Genomic DNA, 19962 nt, shown 5'->3' with positions numbered 1-19962 from the left:
TAATGATGATTGATTGATGAAAAAACACTACCGGTACATGCTATTGCATATTGCTGACCAGGACCTGAGTAACACATTTTGTTGACTTGTATCATTGAACCCTTGCAGCACATTGACATTTCTTTGAGGCTGGTCATTCGAATTCTGCACTCTGTTGCATAGGCATAGAAAAGGTAGCCCTACCCGTTCACAGAAGAGGGGGCGATTTCAACAGTTTGCTTATGAAAAAAGAGGATCACTGGATTTCTGTCTTTTAATACCCTTGGCCTTAATGTTGATTAATTTAAAACCCTTTGATGTTGTACTTTATATACTCTAAATCATTGGTTCTCAAAGTGGGGTCCTGTATGGCTGACATGCATGTTGCATGTGATCACTTTAACTACATACCTGTAACACCACACAGAACAGGAGTCAAAAAGGCCCTGAACACTCATACAGTGTGCAAGAAGAATGCTGTTTGGGTTGTATCCCAGAACTGTTATTAACATGCATGTGTATTATATTATCATCATCATGCAATAGTCATCTAAATATAGGCTTTTAAACTTTTGTACTTATTTGCATTATCATTTTGAAATGTTCTTTATTGTTTTTTGCTAGAAGTGTGCCTTGGTGGTTCTCTTTTTTTTTTGTTTAACTCGTGAAGTGTTTCCAATATCTCTGACTGATTTACATCTCTTCTCAGGGCTGTGTGGGTCCAGATTAGTACCCTATGACTGACAGCTTCCTCACAAAAAGTCTTGTTGCACCTCTTGCATTGCAATGCGTTGTGAGCTTGGAGATCTACCATTTTAATTGAAAATGAATAATCATTAAGAATCATGTATAATGACACCCAAAATAGACACCAGGTTGACAGTGTTTAAAACATGTTAGGGTATATAATTTGCTTCTGTCTTGGGAAATGAATGATCTAGTAATTTAAATGTTTAGTATAATTTTAATGCAATAATAATGACAAACCTGGACTTGTCTCATGACGTACCAGTGTGCCTCAGCCTTGACACAGCATTAGAGAAGCACTTGGATACATGAGGTTGAGTGACGGGTAAATGAAAGACTTTCATCTTCTCGGAGGTGAAGTGTGACAGTAGAGTTGCCACACCGGAAGAAATTGAGAAAATAAACCTTGATAATGGATGCTGAAATGAGGGAAACGGATGCACCTGGAGCTCAGTGTAGCATAACATAATTATAAAATGTAATGTAGGCTATTTTTTTAAATGGTGATTGATACTCTTAAGCACTAAGGACATTACATTGTGTTTGCAAATTATAATGTAATGGATTGGCTACAAGGTCAGGCGATTTGAAACTTAGAAATGGATGGTGAAATACTGCAATACTGCCAACACTGTCACACAAATGATTCAATTTCTATCTAAATGCTTAGACTTGTTTTTGTTAAGTACTCTCATGCAACCTGCGTCATTTGTTGAACTGAGACATGCTGTTGACCTCTTAGGAGTAAGAATCTCCTTCCTAAGAAATCTGCCAGTGGTGGCTGAAGATCTTTCTGGCTCCCTGTCTGTAAACAAATGGTTGGTTTATAAAGCATTGAATGGTAATCTGGGACAGGTTGCTTACAGAACCCAGAATAAGAACCAAACAAGAAGCAGCTTTCAGTTTGTATGCACTTGTATGCAAAAAAACTCCCAGGAAAAACTACTGCTCTGCTGCAACTCTTTTACAGTTTACAGTTTAGGCATTTAGCAGACGCTCTTACTCCAGAGCGATTTACAGTAAGCAAGGACTTACAAAGCTAAAGACCTTGGCTTTCTGTTTGCTGCTGCCTTAAACATATATACTATTATGTTATCTATAATTTTTCATTATACCAGATGTTGAGGCCTGAACATCCAGTCCTATATTGCGCCGATCAGAGCAATGGTCACGAGTTGTGGCCATTTGAAATGTTAGACACTGCTATAACACTGCTGTAGTGCCCCATATGTGTGCAATTTAGTTGTTTCGGTGTGACTATTGTCAAGGCTCTATAACATTTGAAGGATCAGAACCTTCCTCACCCAGGAGTCAGCCCAGCTCCTTATCCAGACCTCAGTCATATCAAAACCTGACTACTGGCCTCTCAGCATGTGCAGTGAAGCCTTTGAGCTTTCTGAATCAACTGCAGTTTTTTTGTTGTTTTTAGGGACAACTGTAAAGACACTAATTGAGTCTACTGAAGATTAACCCATAAAAAAACACAAGTTCTTTAATCCTTGATATATCCTTAAGGAGATAGTAGTTTGACATTGTAAATGTGTTAAGGCGGCTGTTGAAATTCTGGTCTGAGTTCATCACCGCACTGAGATTTACAGTAGCTTGGGTTGTGGTTTTTAACATGACTAATTGAAGCTGAGGGCTGACATTCAGCTATTCTTCCTTGGCTCCAAAACAACCACTTTAGTTTTGTCTTTAGAAAAGTCTAGCACATCCGATTATTGATTTGTTCAATGCACTATTTATTGTATTTACTCAGTGTTTGTTTTGGACCATGCAGATACTGTTGTGTAAGTATGTGTGTTGTTATCTGTTGTATTCTTTTACTAGGGGTGGCAGTGGCTCAGAAGGTAGAGCAGCTGCTTGGGACCGGTTCGATCCCTGTGATAGTGTCAAAGTGTCCCTGAGCAAGGCACTGAACCCCAACTGCTCATGATGAGCAGGTTGGTGCCTTGCTTGGTTGTGTATTATGTCTTTGTTTTTTTTCTTAATACACGTGTTGTTGATTATTCTGTACTAACTCTGACCTTTTTATTAGTATGTTTGTCTTACCACGAATATTGTCATTACAATATTATATTGTCGGTGCTATGATAAGAACTAATTAGTAACAATGTTTTTTGGCAGCAGCTGTATAGTGGAAATCCACTGCCTGAGTGTCATTCCCACATTTCAAAATATGACAAATCATTAAGCAATGATTTCTGTATAATTGTTGGTCATGTTCCCTTTTCACTATGTGCGTGTATTCTGGAGCAGAGCCATTGAGAAAGAGAGAGTTACGACACTCCAATAGACTTCCGCTGTAAACAGAGAATATTAATATATCAAATATGCAATAATATATTGCCAAATCCAACTTACATTTGATTTGGAATGTTTCTTTGTGCTCAGATATAGCAAGTATACACGATGGATGTTGCCATTCTTGCCAGCTACAGTGACATCAGGCCTTATCATGTGCGAATAGGGGAATTGAGATTTGGATTTGGCCTCAACCCCAAATATCTGTGTTTTTGTTAGCCACCGGCCTACTCGGGAACGATGCAAGTTTGGAATGTGTGACCAACTCAGTTATGCGATACCTGTTGTAATGGTAACCGGAATGCAATTTTTTTTTAAACTGGGATGACAAATCCGAGGTCGCTGGATTTGACTGGGCCGACAGTTCCGAGGTCGCCGGATTTTACCGGGTCCGACTAGGTTGTTGAATGAGCGTTCTTGCAGTCGTTGTACCTATTGTCAGGGACCCGTTGTACCTGGCTATGTCTGTTTGTGCCCCCTTTATGCCAATAGTCTGTCCTTGTCCCCTTCATGCCCATACCATAGAGTTAAGGCCAGACCACACCAATGCAACTAGTCGCAACGCCTTGCAACAAAACAGGTTTATGGCCAGTCCACACCAATGCAACTCCTTGCAACTGCCATTGGGGATAGTGGTTGCAAGTAGTTGCTTGTTGCAAGGAGTTGCATTGGTGTGGACTGGCCTTTAGTCGGATCGGTGGTTCTGGACAACCTCCTATCCGTCTGACTCGATGCCCAGCACCACGCTCCCTCGGGTCCCCGGCGACGCGCACCGAGTTTGAAGTTGGGTGGTCGGATGGTTTATCTCGAAAATCTCGAGATATGTGAGCTACAGACGCGCAGACAGACAGACACGCAGAGATTTTGCACATTTATAGTAGGATTGAGCAACTGCATGGCCTTTTTTAACCTAAAATGTAGAGGTTGTTTACAAACAAGCTTGCAGGGACGAGCATGGAGTGACTGTACTCCTCCCTGCCTTATTGTGAGCTTTCCTCTTGGACACTGCTGTGCTGCCTTGAGCTGTTCCAAACAGCGGTGCAGCTATTTATGAGGGTGTCACACATACCTCTTTGGACGGGTCTGGTCTGGAGTATTTGAAGGAGAGTGACCTACCCCCAGTGACCCAGGCACGAGCCTTTATGACTTCTAGATACGTCTGTAGGAGCAGGAGTGAAAGTGGAAGAATGTCAAGAGAATGTGGTCTATGCAGGGGATTGAGAGTGAGAAAGATATTGGTGTGAAGATGAAATGATGAATTGCATAATATGCAGCAGTGGTGCAAAGCAACCAAGCACTGTACTGTACTTTTACTTGACTTCACTATATAGTGACCAATCAGCAAGTGGAAACTCTGTAGTCATACAAACGCTGATTGCTCTGTATTAGAGGATAGTGCTCTAGATTGATTAGACTAGACCAGGGGTCTTCAACAGGGGGTCCGGGACCCCTAGGGGGTCCCCAGAGTTACCAAAGGGGGGCCGCCAAATCTTTGTGTGATAGGATAATTCTTTTACATTAACCACTTGAATCCTAGCATCCCTATATTCTGAGGAGAACTTTAGCAAAAAATCGCAGATCGCAGAGAAGCTTACAACGCCTCACGCTGCAAGGCGTTGTGAGCAAAGCACCCTGGGCAAGACCTGCAATGTTGGTTGTCTAGGAAGTTGACAACCGGAAATGGTTGAATTTGGCGGAAGTACCGCCCAAGGAAATGACGTTGATGCTTTACAAATATGTTAACATTCTCCGTGAATGAAACGAGTGTTGTGATTGGTCAAAAAATATCGTTTCCGGGGGAAACGGAAATCTGTCCACTCAGGACTTCCTAGACACTCGCTGCTTTAGGTCGTGACCAGGCTCTTCTTTTCGCAGATGAGTGAGGCTGGGACCGAGGTTATGAGCAAAGTGGTTTGGTTTTTATAAGTTGAGTGTTTAAAGGGATATTTCACTTAAAAAAAAACGTTGGGTCATTTTATCATCTCAGGCTTTTGTGAGCCCACCAGACAGTTTTTAAGTTGCTTTACATATACATTAACATGAATCCAACACAACACTACACTACACATGGAACACAAGTGTAGTAGGGGGGTCCCTGCTTCATCTCTCTCTGTCTCTCAGCTAAGGGGTCCTTGGCCTGAAAAACGTTGAAGACCCCTGGATTAGACAGTAAGCAATAGCCTGTTTTGTAAACTTTCAGACGTAAGCCTACGCACAGTGGGTGTGCTAAGAGTTTATGGTTTAAGGGTTATATTTCCTCTTGCTTGATCGATGTCCTGACATTTTCGTCCGTAAATTTTAAAGACACTGTAATGTCAAACAGCTCTGACGTTTCCTTGAGGCTTAATAAGATTCTCTTCTCAACAACATTTGACACTCTTCCAACTGTTTCGCAAGGAGCCGTAGGCCACGTACGGCTCAGTGCAAAAAGAGAACAACTGATTGAGAGGCATTTGCAACAGTGCCAGAGTGCAAGGCTCTGAGCTTGTTGAGGTATTCACAACAATGGTAAGGAACTAAGGAACTAAACGACGAATGCGGGTAAAAAATAAACAAGACTGTGACTAAAGCATTCAGTCCCCTGCAGGAAAAGGTCAGTGTGTTTAAATGCACTGGAAGATGTTTCCGAAGTGCTGCCTCATAATGCTGAAATTATGCAATGCAATTGTGAGCTTGCAGAACTGCTGTTTTCGTTGTGCGACACTGTCGCTCGACAAAGTAACACTCACTGACATCCTCAACAAAATACTTAGCCTACGTATCATTCATACATGGACTGGCTTTAGTCTAGTCTAAAGTTATAGTCTTCTTTCAACATATCAAGCACATGCGCAGATGCAAGGAAAACACAATTTTGATTGGTAGAATAATTATTAGTAGCCTTACTAATCTTCATCAGTGCAATAGGCTTTAGTATGCAGTAGGCTAAATAGGCTTAATTATCCAAAACTTCAATAGACTTTAATTTTCTGGTGATGTGGTTTTGCATACCACCTCACCACACGTCATCCTGTGCTATAGTACACTTGATCTCCTCTGGCACGGGAATTATTTATTTATTTACTGATTGACAGAGATGATATAATCATTCATCCACAACCACCATGCCACCACACGTACTGTACTGCTGCGTGCTGTGGTGGTGGTGGTGGTGGGGGTGGGGGTGGGGGTGGGGGGGAGACTGCTTGCACTTGCGTCAAACTATGTTCTTATGAAGGGAGTGTGCCTGACTCAAGGACAATACAACTGCACTGTAACATCCTGGCTGTAATCTTTATACCATATTGTCTTCCATATGTGCTCTCAGAGTTAAATTACCACTGAGAGTTTTACTGGAGACATCCATCCCCTATTCCTATGAAGGGAGTGTGCCTGACTCAAGGACAATACAACTGCACTGTAACATCCTGGGTGTAATTTCTTTTTAACCATAAAAAGAAATTACCCCCCCCCCACACGCACACACACACACACACACACACACACACACACACACACACACCTGCATGATGCTGTTTCAAAATAACATGTACACACCTGCATATGATGCTAACATTCTAAATATCATGTACATCTGCCTTCACATACTGTATGTATATATCTTTATTGTCTCCGCCAGGCCGAAAGGCATGGCGAGAGAGTATGTTTTGCACCCTGTCCGTTCGTGTGACCGTCCGTCCGTGTGTCCTTCTGTCTGTGAGCAGCTGATCTCCGGTACCGTTGGCCTGGTCACTGCGAAACTGTGCACACACACTCCCTGGATGCCAATTGAGAACCTCTGGCCCGAACCTTTCAGATTGGCCTGTTATAGCGCCACCAGGAGGCCGATTTGTGCAAAACATTTGTTTTGATACTACTACAGATTTGTCCAAACATCACACAAATCGGTACACAGTATCTCTATAGTCATGTGATCAACACAAATCTGTCCGATTTCCCATATTCCATCCTCATTGCCTAAGATTGGCTTCCAAAGTTTGCAGGATTGGTTCGTTTTGAACAAAATGCCTCAAATCATGAACGCTGCATGCAATTTCAGTGACATTTTGCACGCATATTCCCACTACGCCGAGGAAGAAATGCTACCCTTCTCACATTGGCCTATTATAGCGCCACCAGGAGGCCACATTAACCTACCTGACCTGGTGGAGACCTGTGCTCCAAAGAGCACTTTTTCTAGTTTGTTCTATTTCAAGGTGCCGCCTTGGTGTGTCGGCAAAAACACACAGAGTCAGGATGCAGTTTACACAGTGAGGACTGTGGCTTTACTTCCAACCATAGGTAGCAATTATAGACGATATTGGGTATTTTTGTGCAAGTATAGGTACATAGGTGGTGTGCCTCTTTCCCAGCTGTGCCTTGGGTTGGCTCCCACCGCGTCAGTTCAGTCACCAACAGTTCCCAGGTGACCACCCGACACAGTGCCCTGCCAGCCTCATCCTCTTCTCAATGACCTTATCCGTGACCCATGGGAGGCCTCCATAGAGGTCTGCGTTTCTGGTGTGGTCCGCCCATGTGACAACAAGTGCCATCCGTAGCATTCCTGTGTAGACGCCATCCAGGGCCTTTTCCTGCATGCTGTACTGTGAGTGTCCATGTTTGCGGCCCTGTACAGCAGCACTCCACTGCTTCTCCTGTAGCCACGAACAGCCACCTCCTGGGGTCATCTCCCATCCCATCTCAGAATTCCACACTCTCCTTAACCCATACAAGGCATTCCAGGCAAATGCCCGCCGGACCTTCAGATCCGAACAGTGACATTTGTCACATCTGTGCCCCGCCATGGTTCTGAGGGAAATCAATATGGAATATTTAAAAAATCCAAACCAGAGATAATGTGTATCAATTTGTGTCAGTGGTAGAAATCTGACTACACAAAGGTGTGTTTTGAAGAAACTGCAAAATGGTGGTGTGGTATGCAAACTTGGCCTGGGTCTAAATGTTACGGGTCGTAATTTAAAAGTGTAACACCACACTAATTGGACTGAGCTGGGTGTGACTGCGACACCTGTTGTACATCCGAATTGTTTCAGTTGTTCTAATGTTTTATCATGAGCCGTCAATGGTGGAAAGTGCAGCACATAATCTAATTCATTGTGATTTAAGTTTGAAACATGCACCGTTATGGCAATCCTTAAGGCCACCTCTGAGCATCTTTGCCTACTGGCAGCGTACATGGAAAATGTGGCACTTAATGCTTATCGGTCCAGTGGTTTGCAAGATTAGCTGCGGACAGACACACAGGTACACTAGATAGCGGCAAAAACATAATCTTTTTAAAAAAATATAGGATTTGGGAACTCATTTGAAACTACATCTTTCAATAAATGCAAAGAATCTGATGTACATACGTACGTACGTTTGTAATTCACAAGAACTGGGATATGGGAAAAATGGGATATGGGAACAACATGGGAATTTTGTTATGTAGGAAATAGGAATAGGTGATTCCTTCAAACTGCCTTTATTTATACAGCACCACAGTGCCAGTGTGCGTCTTTGATTATTGTAAGTGCATTGTTTAGTTCAGTAACGTGAATGTCTTCTGTATTAATTTACCATGATTATTAGAGTTACTGCCTTTCTGTATGTTTATTTCTCTCCATGGCTGGTTTGATTGACAGTGATCATTCCTTTCCTTTCATGTCAGTGTCTACATTGCGTGCCTTAAAGGACGACTTCACCGATTTTCAACTTATCTTCATATAATTGGTCCTCACTAATACTCATGATAAAATGGTACCATTTTTTTCTACTCGTGTCTCAGAGGAGGGCTGTGGACAGTTCAGAGTCCCGTCTACCAGTGACATCATCAATGGGGAATCCAAGCTAATAGAAACTGCAGGCTTTCTATTCCTGGAAAGTTGCAATGCGATAAAATAAGCCATTGTTCTCGTGTTAATAAATCTAAATAAAAAATGTGAAATCTTGTTTGAAAAAAAAATCATGCCTAATGATGATGTCACTAACTCAACGTCCCTTTCAATGTTGGTGAGTGATTAGCGACACATCAAAGATAACACTTAAAATGTCCGGATCTCTCCTTTAAGCACTTTATTCAGCAAGTCAGGTCTGTGATAAGTTTGGCCAAGTACCTTTCATGGGGGTCGCCATTAGGGTTCCAAACTGCAGCTGCACAGCCCTGTGATGTCCAATTAACAAGCCACTTTAGCACAGTGCAAGGCTGCGGTGACTATTACAGGAGTAATTGGTTCATATTTGATGCTAGTGAGCAGCTTGTATGGAAAGGTGTAGTGTAGTGTGTTGTAATGTTTATGGTGAGGTTAATGCACTTGTTAGAGATAAGTGATATGTATATCTGACCACATACTGTGATAACCTATGTACCTCAGTCAGTGTATGTGCATGCCTAGTATATTGCATACTATATTATATTATTGCAGTAATGTGATATATCGTGATGTATGTATGGTATTTGGTGCTTACACCTGTTATTGTTTCTTGTCCGTATTTACTGCAGAACCACATTGTCATACAGTGACCCATTGTCACTTGCACTCAGTGCTTGTACCAGTCTACCCATTCTGCAACCCATGCCTGTATCACTGTGCCTACCTCAGTAAAGCTGCCACTATAAACACTCTTCACTCTCCTGTCCAATTGTGTCTTGACCTACAAAATTAATTAATATCTCACCAGGCCCAGATATTGCACAACTGGTTGTACAGCCTTCTGGTTCTATTTGTGCAACATATACTTTGATTGATTGAATACTTACAGTTTGCAAATAGTACAGTGGTACGATTATACAATTATGCTAAAAGGTTGACACAAAAAGCCCTAAGGGCTTGTTTGCATTGTGGTCCTATGTGTGCACTTACTTACTAACATTACATCAATGAAATAGTGCCTTAGATTTCGGAATTCAGTTACCATGCGCCTTAATACTATTAGCTATTACACAATTAAAAGTCAAGTTTGCAGTGGTCATATATAACATTAGGCAGTAGATCTAGATTTGTGTCCCATGGTGGCATCATGATCCCATCCCATGCGGAATTACATGGAACGTCTCTTTAGTGGTGTAAAGTAACTAAGTACATTTACTCAAGTCATTTCGAGGTATTGACGTGGAAATCCTTGCTTACAATTTATTGATTTCAGTCGTTAAGTCTAGCGGAATTAGAAACTCTCAAAAGATCAGATAAACCTTGACTCAGATACAGTACAATGTTAAGTGATTATAGAAAGATGTATTTACAGGCCAACAGTGACACTACATCCTACACCAGGCACAGCGAAGCACACAGATAGACTGACTTGCTCTTCTCTCAAGGTCCGCTAATAATTGGCTACAGGAAAACAATAATTAATTTGATGTCTTGAGTTAGTGCTAAAACATTTCTTCTGCACAGCCATAAATAAGAGAGCCCTTTCCTGGTTCAAGGTCTCTTAGAATGGAGAGATAAACAATGTATCATTTAAGGCATGTGAAACACAGCTTTGGTGTGTTTTTTAAACGTGAGGAGTTTTTCACCCTCAACTATTTGTTCATCATACCTGATTTCATCAATTCAAAGCTATTGCTGTCCATATCCTACCTGGACTGTCAGTCAGCTATATTGTAAATTATTTACCAAATCATTTATCAGGGCCAGATACAAAAAAATCTCCTGCATCTGACAGTCCAATGTTGGCAGGCCCTGGTTGTGAGCTTGTAGATCAGCTATTTTCAAAATGTGTTTATACATTTTGAAAACTTGAAATGGAACTTTCTGCATAATGAGTACTTTTACATCATACTATTCATAGTATTCTTCATACTATTACTAAAGTTAATTTTGAATACCATATTTTTACTTGTAACAGGGTATTTCTGCATCGTGGTATTGAGACTTTTATTCAACTCAAGTAAAACATTTGAGTACTTCTTCCACCACTGCTTAATACTACCTAAATATAAATTAGAACCCCTACTTAGAAACCCTACTCTCCCTCAAAACTGCCCTAAAAGAGCACCTTCAGGCTGAAGGTGCTCTTTTAGGGCAGTTTTGAGGGAGAGTCAGGTGGCTGCAATTCGAAACTGGCCCCTGTAAAAGTCATAACTGTACATAACTGTAGGCTACATCTTATTTTTTTCATTTCTAAACTGTTTATATGATGTTCTGCATAGTAGTGTATATCTGTTTGTCATTTAATGTCACTATGAATTGAGTACAAGAGGACCCCAATTAAAACAAGCCAGTGGCTTTCTTGGGCTTTTTTTGTTGTATCCTATTTAGTAGACCTTGTATATGAACTGTACTTTCATGTGCTTTTTGTCTGCAAACTTCTAAATAAAGTATTCAATCAATCATCAGTGTTCCATATGGTGGCATCATGAACCCATTCCCATCCCATGCAGAATTACATGGAACGTCTCTCTTCACACGTGAAGTGACGCCCTCTCTCTCTCTCTCCTGACTCAACCCCTCATCACCTCGTCACTTCGGGAATTCTTCGCGGAGAGTCATCCGCTCCTCCATTGTTGAGTTATTGCAAGTAACTTTTTACAATGCCTGTCTGCCTTCACTGGAAAATCCCACGCAGGAATCGTTTCGGCATAAATACTCAATTCTCGTGCAAATGGCGCAGAACCCAAGTTGTCGCCTCTGCTGAAGGAACTGTCAGAGTCATAGACCACCTGCTGCGACCTCCGTAGACACAGAATGAACGCTCTTTTCAGTAAGTCAACCGAGTCAGTCAGTCAGTCAGCGCTTCATGCGGCTGCACAATTTAGCGTGCTCTAAAACGTGTTTTAACAGTTGCGTGTATATTTGATAATAATAATCAATCCAAGTTTAAACATAGGCTACTGAAGCGTGTTTTTAGTGTAGTGTATAGTAGTAAGTAGATTAGTTTGTTTTTTTGTTTGTTTTTTTCGATTTTGACATTTTTATATCTAGCGCGTCCTGCACTTTCACCAGTAAAGTCTGGATTTCTCCAAACGTGTACAAATGCAAAATATAAGGTGCTTATCCGGTTTTTGAAAATGTTAACTTGGCCTTCGGAGTCTTTTTTAAATGTATTATTCCGTATTTTTCAATAGATATGTGTTTTAATCTCGTCTGTGGCTGAACGCCATTCCCCCCCTCGTTTACTTCCTGTTTACATTGCGTGTAATGCCGACTGTCACCTGATGCGCTCTACCACTACCACCCGTCGAGGAATACAAGGAACTTCCAACAGAATCCGACACAGATGTGATTAAAACACATATCTATTGAAAAATACGGACTAATACATTGCACAACGACTCCGAAGCGCGAGTTAACATTTGGGGCAACCGGGTAAGCACCTTATATATTTATTCTGTACATGTTCGGAGAAGCACGGGCTTTACTGGTGAAAGTGCAGGACGCACAGGGGGGTGTAGCCGCTTTCGGAATCCTGAATTGAATACCTTTTTTTGTATTTGGGAAGCTTACCCAAATACAAAAAAGATATTCAGGGTCCCGAAAAGTATTACATCTATGATAGTCTTGATCCAAGGCTAGCATTGCATTTGCACTAGTTGTGGAAACTGTGGAGATATACAGTCCGGTGCGAACGTATCTTAATTGAAACTGTTTTAGTAAAGATCAAACGTTTTAGTAACTTACTAAGACACCCTTAATTATTTTTTTTTATTATTATTATTATTATTAGTAGTAGTAGTAGTAGAGTAGTAGTAGAAGACAGACGACAGTAGTCTTTGTAACGGCGACTGCGCACTTTACGCACGACGCTGCATGCATGGCATTTCCTAATGCTCTCTCTCTCTCTCTCTCTCTCTCTCTCTCTCTCTCTCTCTCTCTCTCTCTCTCTCTCTCATATATTCCAGTTGTTGCCCTGCAGTGCTGTCTGGCCGTTTTGGTCCACTCTGCACCTGTTCGGGTGTTGGATGACCCAGAGTTCAAAAGGACCATGGAACTTGTGAAGACCCTTGTGATGAAGATCCACAGTGACATCCCCACCGTGTATGGAGCCATTGTAAAAGCAGAGGTAAAAATATTTGGCTACTGTAATGCCTTTTACATGCCTATATAGACTCCAGCCTGGAGTATCAGCTAGCTCTTAATCAGCAGGCTGATACCACAGGTATTTAGAGAATCCCCATTAGTGTGATTGTATGGATTTTATCGTGTAATGCAGGTCAGCCATTTAGCCTACTGCTGTTTGCAGCTGAAAACCTCTTGCTGGGTATACCACTAGACAGGTGCATTTCTGTATGTATGGTAAAAAAAAAATGTTTATAATACAAATAAGAAGAATTTGCTGTGACAGCACATTTCTTCTCCTTTATGTTATTTCATTTTATCAGATTTCTTTTATAAGCATCAAAATGATAGGTTGTCTCAGGTAATGAGACGACAAGTCCAGGCAACTCCATAGCTGTGTGGGCTGTTAGAGATCTAGGTGTGTGTGTGTGTGTGTGTGTGTGTGTGTGTGTGTGTGTGTGTGTGTGTGTGTGTGTGTGTGTGTGTGTGTGTGTGTGAGAGAGAGAGAGACATACAGGGACAGTGCATGCAGCCGTGCACGTTGTGCATGTGTGTGTGTGTGTGTGTGTGTGTGTGTGTGTGTGTGTGTGTGTGTGTGTGTGTGTGTGTGTGTGTGTGTGTGCGTGCGTGCGTGCGTGCGCGCGTGCGTGTGTGCGCGTGTGCGTGTGTGTGTGTGTGTGTGTGTGTGTGTGTGTGTGTGTGTATTCCATTCATGATAAATCCGTAACCAAAGGCTCCTGTCTTCCTGCTCCCTCCAGAGTTTGAACCTTGACCTGTCCAGCGTGCCACAGGACCTCGAGGGCATAAGGACATCACTGGGCATCCCAGATGCTCCAACGCTAAAACCACTTTCTGATCACTTCACCCTGGTGAGTGTGTGTGTGTGTGTGTGTGTGTGTGTGTGTGTGTGTGTGTGTGTGTGTGTGTGTGTGTGTGTGTGTGTGTGTGTGTGTGTGTGTGTGATTTTTATATTTTGATTAGTTTCATTTGAGAGTTCTGTTCTTAATAGGCCTCTCATTAAAGCTTTTTAACATTTTTGTTTTAGCACTTTCCTAAACCCGCCCCCCCCCCTGGCTGTCATGAAATGTTTCGATGAATTGAGTACAAAGGACCCCAATGGCAACAAGCCATAGTGCTTTCTTGGGTTTAAAATCCTCTTAACAGACCCTTAACAGTATTTAACTGTACTTCCCTGTGCTTGTCTTTGCAAACTGTTCAACAAAGTATTCAATCATATTCAATCACTCTCACTCAAGCTTAGAAGGCAACAGCAGTGCACTGAATCAAATGCATTGAACCTGCAAAAGCAAATCGAGATTGTGGTCTTCGGTTGGAACACGATTCCTTGTTTTGCGCTAAATACGACGGCTGACGCGTGACTCTGTTGTGGTGTGCAGGAGCGCTGTGTGAGCCGCATGTCAACCGGAGTCCAGCTGTACCAGGACCTGCTGGGAGCCCTCGCTACCAGGCTGTCAGGGCTCACATACATCATGGACGACCTGCGAGACCTACTGACACAGATCCGTAACGTAAGTCTGGCTGCCTACGGGCATGCACGCAACACACGTGAGCAGAGAACTCTGCACTCCCACGCAAACTCCCATGAGCACACACACACACACACACACACACACACACACACACACACACACACACACACACACACACACACACACACACACACACACACACACACGCATTATGGAAATAGCAGATCTACATGTACAAGCTCACCTTGTCATAATTATGTCTAAAAGTTATACAAAAAAATATTTTTGAAAATAGCCAAAGTTCAATTAGGGGTGAAGTGGTTAATGTATGTTGTTTTGTAATAATAATGAAAATCTACAAAGTAACTACTAGTAACTAAAGTTTTCGAATAATTGTAGTGGAGTAAAAGTACAATATTTGCATTTGAGATTTGCATTTGAGTAGTGGAGTAGAAGTAAATATATTGAACATTTTAAGTAAAAAAATACCTAACAATTGTACATAAATACAGTACTTGAGTAAATGCACTAAGTTACATTACATCACTGCACACACACATAGGGAAAGAACTATGCACTCCCATGCAGCATGCACACACACACACACACACACACACACACACACACACACACACACACACACACACACACACACACACACACACACACACACACACACACACACACACACACACGCGGTATACAAGCATTATGGAAAATAGCCGATCTACAAGCTCACAACACGGCTATAACGACATACCTAGTATAGGGACGCCAGGGTTAAAGGGGTTAAGTGGCATGTGGTTTATTATCAGCATGTGTTCTCTCTTCAGATGCAGACGTTGGCTCAGCTGAGCGACATAGAACAGTACCAGAGTCCGGACTTGGCATCTCATCTCTCCGGCAACTACGAGCTGCAGGTGGCCAGTCACCAGACCCTCGTCCGCTTACGCATCTTCTGCCAGGATCTGGTACGTAGTCTGAGAAATATCGGCAGCTACAAAGCCTGAGAGGAACCAGAGAAACGGAACCCCCACGTCTGACACTAGAACTACTTAATGACCTTATATAGCACAGAGGTTGGCTCAGGATTGGACAGCAAGTAAAACACAGAAAGCCACCTTCTGACTAACAGGATGGTCTGGGGTCCCAGGGCTGCTACTTGCCATGCTCTGAAGAACCCTTTCAGGAATCCATAAAAAAGCTCAAGGATGTTAAGGTATTGTGAGCATTTAAGCCATTCAATCCGGGGAGGCATCTTTGTCATTTTAGATTTATTTTGTCTATTAAAAAATAGCAGGTGCTCAACTATGAGCTTGTAGATCTGCTATTTTTGAAAAATTGTGGCAAGTCTATATATTTTTTTAAAGCGAACCTTGTAAAATATTTTATTCCAGGGAACCCCCGGATTTAATGGGTTAATAAAAATAGCCTGCGTGGGCAGCTCACCACCTCTTCTACTGAGTATTTACATAACGTTTATCTGGCTGACTGCAACCTCACCTCAGTCTGACTCAGCCAGTGGTTGTTTGGACAACAATGTGAAACTAGCCTGGTATCTCCTTTTGCGGTAGAGGATTCCTCCTGTCAAAACCTTTAAGAGAGACCTACAAGTCACTACCTGTCGTGCACTATGAAATATTCCCAGGAAGGTTCCTACACAACGAGTCGTCGGACATACTCTATTGTCGATGTATATTTATTTGAAATAATGTAAACTATTTATTGATGATGCTATTTATTGTAGGCTATCTAAACAACAAGACAATTGCTCTTATTTATTCTGTTTGTTATTTATGTTATGCTATTGGTTGCTATTTATTTCTATTTTAAAGTACTGTACGTGTTCATGTGAGTGCGTGACTTGACATGTTTTGCTGTACACGTGAGTTTGCATATTTTTTACTACGATGGCCTATTGTGCTGCACTGATTCTTTTCCATGGCACTGTGTAATCTGAGACATGCATTTAAATGACATACTGTAGGACGTGACGCAGATAAATGAATGTACAGAGAGAGAGAGAGAAAGAGAGAGATGCGTGTGTAATCCCTGTAGGCCCGGGAAGTGTGGCATTCTAGAATTGTGCAATGTTAGCGATGATGTCACAGAGCCTGGTGCATCATGGGCAATTACGCTGCATCACAGACTATACTGCATATAGAGCATAGCCTGGCATTAGCCAGACTGATAACGTGGTTTCACTCTCACATTCCTCCCCGGTATCAGTCTGATGCCGGGGCCCATAAGGAGCAAATATGAGAAATCGGAAAAAGATTTTGTTGCTTTTCACTGTTGAAGGGACAGCAGTTGAAACGCAGTCACTGATTGGCCCGATCATTTTTTGATTTCTCATACTCGCTATTGCTATCATAATCCACTTTATCAGTGTGTCCAATGCCAGGCTATATATCATACAGCACGTATAGCTACAGAGTAACTATTCATTTATTATCCCCAAATAATCTGTTTTCCATCTGAAAAACATAAAGTAAAAATAGCGTCACCCACCATAACAAATACTAATACTAAATGCTAGGTTCTATTTTTCTTTTCTGCTTCTTCTTGCCAAAGGATACAATTGTAACAATTATAATTATAGCCACTATGTATGATTCAGGTAGCTTTCATAATGCACTAAATGTGGCCTACCTCTTTTTTTATGAAGGAAGTTTTTTATATATTTTTTTAATTTATTTATATTGTTATTGTATATTTATTTTTATTTTTGAATCAAATAGCTCATCAATGTTTCCAGTGTTTCTTACTGTTTGTATTATGTTTAGACATGTTCAATTCTGGAAAATGATAGAGCACATTATTTATGTGTAATTTAAATTATGCATTTGGTCCTTTGTCACAGGGGAAAAGAACATGTTCATGTTCATGTCTTGTATGTTTGACACACGACACGATCAGTATTTGTCTCATTTCAGAGAACTTTTTGTGTACAGAAGTCTTACAATTAATAAAATGATTTCCTGAACCATCAAACTTGCGCAATTTTAATGATCCATGGTAGATTACATAATCAGAGAAAATCTCATAGTGAGCTCAGCTGCATGATCTTGGTCTGATTTCCTTTTTATGGTGTGGCACCGTAGGGGCAGAGCTATATAGCAGTGTTAATTATGACAGCACATTTTGATTTTGATTAGTTTTAAACGTTTTTTTTTTTTTCAATTAAATTCCATTTAGCTTTAGTATATTTGTTGTCATCTGAAATGTTATAGTTTTAGTCTAGTTTTTTTGTAACCGAAAGAGTTTTTAGTGCATGTCTTTGACGCGTTATTATGAATTCCACCAACGTTATGGGATAGACCCGCCTTACCTTTGTCTGATTGGCTCCCTGGCAGGCACAGTTTTACAGAGTTTAGGGTTAAGGTTAAGGTTAGGTTTAGGCACAGTCTTACTGAGTTTAGGGTTAGGGTTATATTTAGGCATAGTTTTACTGAGATTAGGGTTAGGGCTAAGGTTAGGTTTAGGCATAGTTGCAAAAACGAGAACTGTCAATCACAGCGACTACTGGCCAATCACAGCGGGTCTCCCTAGAAAAGCGGTGGTATCCATAAGCACGCATCTTTGTCACCAATTGATTGTGGTTTATTGTGTCGTTGAATGCAGATGAGAGCGTTTCGAGATTGGGAGAGACACTCTGATGCCATCCAATCATGATCTAGGTGTGCTTTTAAAAGCTGGCAATCAGGAAACAGATCATAGGTGAGTAGAGCGCAACCAGTATGTTTTTAATGTGTGGTTTTAATTCTGAAAGAATTTGATGTGATTTGAGTTTTCACTGGCTAATGATGCAGCACATTTATGTGCATTGCGCATCAGGAGTTACGCTCAGATTTCTGCTATAAGGTGCGCTTCACCCTGAGGTGAGAATGTTTGTTTTATTACGTGCATGTAATGTTAGTCTGTTTTATTTTGTAGTGTTTTAACCCACTGTACCAATAGTGTATTAGGCTTGAGCTCCTCTCCACTGTGATGCAATGTCTAGGCATTGTTAAGAGTAGTCAAGCTAATTGTGTGTGTGCTTTTTTGCAGTGCGGTGTGCCTTACCTGCTCATGATGATGTATGGAGAAGAAATGTGTTCTATTGTGTTGAGGACCAGCTTAGTGTATTCCTATAGCAGTGGCATAATCTGTATTTTGTTTAATGTGCAATAAATGGTCAAATTTGGCTAATTCTGATGTCTTCACTGACCTCCCCAACCCAGTTTTTAAAGCTCTGTTAAACAAACCTCTTTTTAATGCTAAGCCTTAATTGGCTTGTTGGTTGAAACCCAACTGGTGTTGTCTAGAATGTATTTAGTCACCCCTATTTCGGCCTGGGAATGTATTTAGTCACCCCTATTTCGGCCTGGGTGTTACATTTAGTTGACTAAATATCATAATGTTTTAGTCAAACTAAATCTACAGTTGATTTGGTCGACACATGTTTTGTGGCAGGCCTTAGATGACGTCTAATACCTGGTTTATACTAGGGATGTCCGATATTATCGGCCTCCCGATATTATCGGCCGATATTAGCATAAAAATTGATATCGGGAAAATATCGGTATCGGTTTTTTTTTTTTTGCTTTATAAATAAGTTACAGGAGTTCTTACTGTATATGGTGTGTGTGATATGAAATTTGAGCTTACCCTAATCACAATAATCCCCGCATATATCGGTATCGGTTGATATCGGTATCGGTAATTAAGAGTTGGACAATATCGGTATATCGGTTATCGGTAAAAAAGCCAATATCGGACAACCCTAGTTTATACTTATCTGTGTGCCAAGAATAGTTGATCTCTATCTCTCCAGAACACAGAAGTAATGGCTATAATGACTAATAATGTAATAACAGTTCATAATGCAAAAACCTGCGTAATAAAAGCTCGTAATAAAATCATGAGCGCATAACGTAATAACGTATTTGTGCGTAATGTGTTACATGAAGAACATTACGTAGCCGCTCATAATGTAATAACAGTTCATATGAATGGGGTTACTAGCGGTAAGTGTAGGATTAGTAGCCTGTACTCGTTTCCCTTTAAATGTCCATTGCCGCATTGACAATGCATTGGGCGCCTAGTTAAATATCTCCCAAACTACAAATGATTTCAAAGAAAAAATCTCAAGCATGCATGTCCACAGTAAGGTGGAATTGTTGAACTGTGAATGGAGTTTCTAGGTGAAAGTGTTTTTTTGAGGTCCCAAATTCGTCCATCGACCTCCATTATAAATCTCTGAACTTTTAAAGGAGCACAATTCTAAAACTATGCAACATTTCAAAGATTCCTTTTCAGGCAAACATGGCCACAGTAAGATGAACATTTTAAAAGTTTGAATGGGAGTTCAAGTGTGGGAACCCAGGTGAATGGTGCACCCACTGCACCTGACTTAGTCACATGACCAGGAAGTATAAAGCCCTAGCTCCTCCCAGTATAGAGCCATTTGTCTTTGCTGT

General features: G+C 41.2%; 1 protein-coding gene across 1 annotated transcript; it reads left to right on the top strand.

Annotated features, from left to right (window-relative positions):
- Nucleotides 1-11511: 11511 nt before the first annotated feature.
- LOC311056361 (uncharacterized protein) lies at nt 11512-18688 on the top strand. Its single transcript, XM_084072928.1, has 6 exons — nt 11512-11715; nt 12854-13014; nt 13769-13879; nt 14408-14539; nt 15334-15471; nt 18125-18688. Exons 1-6 carry the CDS (start codon nt 11700-11702, stop codon nt 18173-18175), a joined length of 609 nt encoding a protein of 202 aa, XP_083929054.1. The 5' UTR covers nt 11512-11699; the 3' UTR covers nt 18176-18688.
- The last annotated feature ends 1274 nt before the right edge of the window (nt 18689-19962 follow it).

This window comes from Gymnoscopelus microlampas, assembly GCF_963454915.1.
Source record: "Gymnoscopelus microlampas genome assembly, chromosome: 11".
Lineage (NCBI taxonomy): Eukaryota > Metazoa > Chordata > Actinopteri > Myctophiformes > Myctophidae > Gymnoscopelus > Gymnoscopelus microlampas.
Note: the sequence above shows the minus strand (reverse complement) of the source record. Positions and strands in the feature narration are given on the sequence as shown.

Excerpts from the sequence above, each read along its gene's own strand:
- LOC311056361 (XM_084072928.1), top strand. Across the intron at positions 13,015-13,768 it reads GAGCCATTGTAAAAGCAGAG|AGTTTGAACCTTGACCTGTC; the intron begins GTAAAAATATTT and ends TGCTCCCTCCAG. Across the intron at positions 13,880-14,407 it reads TTTCTGATCACTTCACCCTG|GAGCGCTGTGTGAGCCGCAT; the intron begins GTGAGTGTGTGT and ends TGTGGTGTGCAG.